Raw genomic sequence first — 4728 nt, 5'->3', positions numbered from 1 at the left:
AATTATTAATTTATTTTTTTCATTAAACAAAATATTTGAATTCATAATTACAATTTTCTTATAAAACAATTCAATATGAAAAAACCCTAAATTATATTAGTTAAAATAATATTATGATCCAAATATAGTCAACCCTATAATACCTAATTACATTTCTCTCTTTAAATGAAGTCGACCAAACACGTTCATTTAATTAATAAGTAGATCCCACTTTGTATCTTTCTCTCAACTCAACCCAACACAACTCTATTATTTATAACCCTAAATCTCACCCCCATTTCTTCATCTTCTCCAAACCAAAAACAACAACAATGGAAGAAGACTACGATAACAATTCCGACCTAGATTTCAGTTTCACCAGCACCACCTCCGACCGAACCTTAACTTCCTCCAGCGCTCGCAGCAGTCTAACCCGTACAAGTCTAAATCTCAGCTTCAACGAATCCCTCCTTTCCACCACCAATAATAATCTCCACCGCCGCCGATCTCGCGATTCCGATCCACACTGGTCGGCAATCAAAGCAGCCACCACAATCTCCTCAAACGGAAACCTAAATCTTAATCATCTCAAACTATTACGTAAACTAGGAACAGGAAACCTCGGTCGCGTTTTCCTCTGTCGCCTCCGCGATAACGATCACACAAACTTCGCTCTAAAAGTCGTCGATCGCGAGTTTCTTTCATCTAAAAAACTTTCAAATATCAAAACGGAAGCTGAAATCCTCTCCATGCTCGACCACCCTTTTCTCCCTACACTCTACGCTCATCTCGAAATCTCACACTACACTTGTCTTTTAATAGATTACTGCCCAAACGGGGATCTCCACGCCCTCCTCCGTAAACAACCGGAATACCGCTTACCACTCGCCGCCGTCAGATTCTACGCCGCCGAAGTATTGGTAGCGTTAGAATATCTACATTCACTAGGAATCGTTTATCGCGATTTGAAACCGGAAAACATTCTTCTCCGAGAAGATGGTCATATAATGTTATCAGATTTCGATCTCTGTTTCAGATCCGACGTCTACCCAAGACTTGAAACCCGTCGTCGGCGACGACGGCATCGGAAAAGTTGCTTCTTACAAGATGACAATGAGGGTATGGAGTTAGTTAGGAAATTCGTGGCGGAACCGACGACGGCGTATTCACGATCATGCGTCGGTACCCATGAATATTTAGCGCCGGAATTAGTCTCCGGCAATGGCCATGGTAGCGGGGTTGATTGGTGGGCGTTTGGGATTTTCTTATACGAACTTCTGCATGGAACGACGCCGTTTAAGGGTGGAAGTAAAGAAGGAACTTTGAGAAATATAGCGTCGAGTAGAGGTGTTAGGTTTGTTTCTAATGGAGAAGATGTAGGACTGATGGCGGTTAGAGATTTGATCGAACGGTTATTAGTTAAGGATCCGAGGAGAAGGTTGGGATTTAATGGAGGTGCTAGTGATATAAAATGTCACCCTTTTTTTAACGGAGTTAAGTGGGCGTTAATTCGGATGTATAAACCGCCGGAGGTGCGGGGAATTACGGTTGCGAAGAGAGGTGGGGCGGCGGCGCCGGTGAAGAGAAGGCGGTGGTATTTATGGAAAGGATTGAGTTTTCTTATGAGGAAGAAGAACAAGTATAATTTGATGAATGGGAATAACAAATACTATAAAAGTGTTTGTTGATATGAATTTTGTTTTTGGTTGGTTGGTTGTAAATGAGATAATTATATCAAATTAGAGTTTTATTTGAGTTTAAAACATAGTTCATCTAAGGTTTTGAAGATTTATTTACTAAGATCATCAAATGGACATGTGACACTAATTTTATCTAGTCAATTAAAATGATTTAAATAAAAAATATATAATTTTACATGAAAATTAATCTTTATAGTCACCCATTATATAACGATGTGGTAATTTTTCAACTATGTAAGTTGAGATGATATTTGTGTTTTTGTTTCGAATTTATCTTAATTTTATTTTTTCTACAATTAAATATTCCTACTCCTCTACAAAAATCAAAATCTATTTTACCAAGTTTCAAATTTGAGATCATAGTCAATATTATTATAGTATTTAACCATATAAATTTAATGTTTTTATTAAATATAATTCAATATTTTTAGTATAATATAAAATATAAAATAAGAATAATTTTTCTGCATAGAACACTACAAACTTGGAGACCTATTTTATTTCTTAACATCGCAATTACGAATTTTCAACCAGTAACAAATTTTAAAACTTTCTAAATTAACCACCATCAAAGTCCGTAGTAGAAAATAACCTTAACAATTTTGTTGAATTTATTAAAGACTAAATCATCGATTGAGACATGACCAACAAGAGGCCCACATGTTTCATTAAATGGGCCAAATAGTTGTATTTTTACAAACAATGAAATTTAAAAATCTCAATAAAGAAAAAAAAAGGGACATAGTTTCGTCTATCTTTTTAACAACCAAAGATAGAATCAAAGTTCAAAAGAAAAACAAACAATCCAAATAACAAGTCCATCACTTTTACAAGTGAATTACAAAAACAAACACATTAAACTCTTATCTCCTTTTCAAATTTTTAAAAGAAGTGACTTCCTCATATGATATCTTCCAATCCCGACAAAGATTTCATTCGCGTTCGCCTTTGGGGATCCTCCTCCATGTTCTTATAAGTGCCCCGCAATCAAAGACAATATCACTCCAAACTTGGTCAACACTTCGACGCACTCTTCCGAACACCCGTTCATTTCTTTCGGCCCAAACATGATACACGATAAAGGAAAAATTGCACTTAAAAACGTTTGCTGGAAATTTGTTTGCCTTAGTTCTATCTTGGGCAACAACTATAATCTCCTTCCACACCTCCGGAAAGCTCGAAATAGACATTGCTGAAGTGAACTTATTCCACACATGCCTTATAAATGGACAGCCCCCGAGTAAGTGATCAATCGTCTCCACATTTCCAACACAAAGTAAGCAACTAACATTCGGAATGTCCATGTAAGCTTGAATTCGATCCCGAGTACTAAGTCTTCTACGGAAAACCAACCAAAGAATGAAACGATGCCTCGTGATGACTTTAGAAGACCAAACAAGAGCTGTCCAATTAACAACTTGACCTTTTTCCCTTATGACATTCCAAATCTTGTTAGACTTTAACTTTCCATCCTCAATGAAGATTTAAGTTTGTCTCACTCATCAAGGCAGTTCAGTGGTAAGAGTTGACTTAAGAGACCAAAATGTCATATGTTCGATTCTATTGAAAAATATTTTAACTTTAAACGGGAACCATGGTGGTGGTGTATTTCTTAGTTCTCCTATTAATTCAAAAAAAAAAAGTTTTTCCCCTAGCGGTAGGTATAATGCATTAATACTAGTTCTTCTTTTAATTCAAAAAAAACTTGTCCCTAGCTTTATATGGACCAACAAAAGGCCCACAATGTTTCATTAAATGGGCCACAAATCGTTGTACAATGAAGATTTAAGTTTGTGCCTGACATGGGCCAACAAGAGGCCCACGTGTTTCATTAAATGGGCCAAATCATTGTATTCATACAAACAATGAAGATTTGTCCCTAGCCTGATATGGGCCAACAAGACTCACAAGTTTCATTAAATGGGCCAAATTAGTGTGCGATTGACAATAGTATCAAAGTTTGACTATAGATGGAATAATGATGATTTTTTATTTTTTTTAACAAATCAGAATTTAAATTTATAAAAAAAAAAGCCCAATTACTATATTAGGCTCAAACAAAAAATTGTAGGGCTTGGAACTTTGATTTCAGCAATTTGGAATTTTTTTACTAAACGTATGTCAAGTCCGTTTATTTAATTTGACATGCCATTCTTTTTTTATATATAAATTATGTGACATTTGGCAAAATAATAATAATAATAATAATAATAATTCCTCTTCATTTCCTCTCCGTTGGTTCTTCTTCCCATGTTATCAGAATATCAGAATGCATGCCAAGCATAAATATCTAGTATTCATTACCTTTGATTTTCCTGATTTCAAATGCATGAACTCAAAAGAGGAATCTCCAAGTTTCTAACTATGTCATCATATTTTATTTTATTTTTTAGAACGAAAATGGGACAACGGATTAAGTATGTAGCCCGCAAACACACTTAATCATTTAACCAGACGCAGAATTTGCCGTCTGACGGGCTCGAACTTAGTGTTGGTATCCACCTCTTTTTGCCACTAGATTAAAAGAGAGGATCATCATACTTGTTTGTTGAGTATCATACATCAACCAGTAAGTAATTAGCTAATTGAATACATTACTAAGATGGGTAAAACTATAAAATTTGGATGAAGTTAAAATGTATCAATGAGATCCATATGAGATAAGAGTTGAAGAAGAAAGATACAACTAACAACCCAACACATCCATTTCAACTATTCAGTTATAAGTTCCACTGAAAGAATCCATTTTTTTCTAAAATAGTGCTAAGAAAAAATCTCATATTAACCTGAAAAATACATAATTATTTTTACTCAAACAAATCTGTAAAACTTAAACTATGGGTCGGTCACTGTAAAACTTAAACCAAAAATGTGCTCTGCCTTCATTGTTCATAAATCAAACCCTAAATCGAGAGACACAAGTAAAGAATGCTCACCTAATTCGTTGTCGGAATGATTAGTCGTGATATTCGACCGAAGAATCACAAAGATCTAACTTTGATTGGAACGGATGAAGATGAAGAAATAAAGAAATAAATAGGAACCCACA

The 4728-nt window shown here is 35.1% G+C and overlaps 1 protein-coding gene across 1 annotated transcript; it reads left to right on the top strand.

Moving 5' to 3' along the window:
- Positions 1-291: 291 nt before the first annotated feature.
- On the top strand, positions 292-1736 carry LOC124945862 (serine/threonine-protein kinase WAG1-like). Its single transcript, XM_047486375.1, has one exon. It carries the CDS (start codon positions 312-314, stop codon positions 1665-1667), a length of 1356 nt encoding a protein of 451 aa, XP_047342331.1. The 5' UTR covers positions 292-311; the 3' UTR covers positions 1668-1736.
- Positions 1737-4728: the final 2992 nt, after the last annotated feature.

Source organism: Impatiens glandulifera, chromosome 7 (assembly GCF_907164915.1).
Source record: "Impatiens glandulifera chromosome 7, dImpGla2.1, whole genome shotgun sequence".
NCBI lineage: Eukaryota > Viridiplantae > Streptophyta > Magnoliopsida > Ericales > Balsaminaceae > Impatiens > Impatiens glandulifera.
Note: the sequence above shows the minus strand (reverse complement) of the source record. Positions and strands in the feature narration are given on the sequence as shown.

Bases quoted from the DNA above. Each gene is read 5' to 3' on its own strand.
- LOC124945862 (XM_047486375.1), top strand. From the start codon at position 312: ATGGAAGAAGACTACGATAACAATTCCGACCTAGATTTCAGTTTCACC.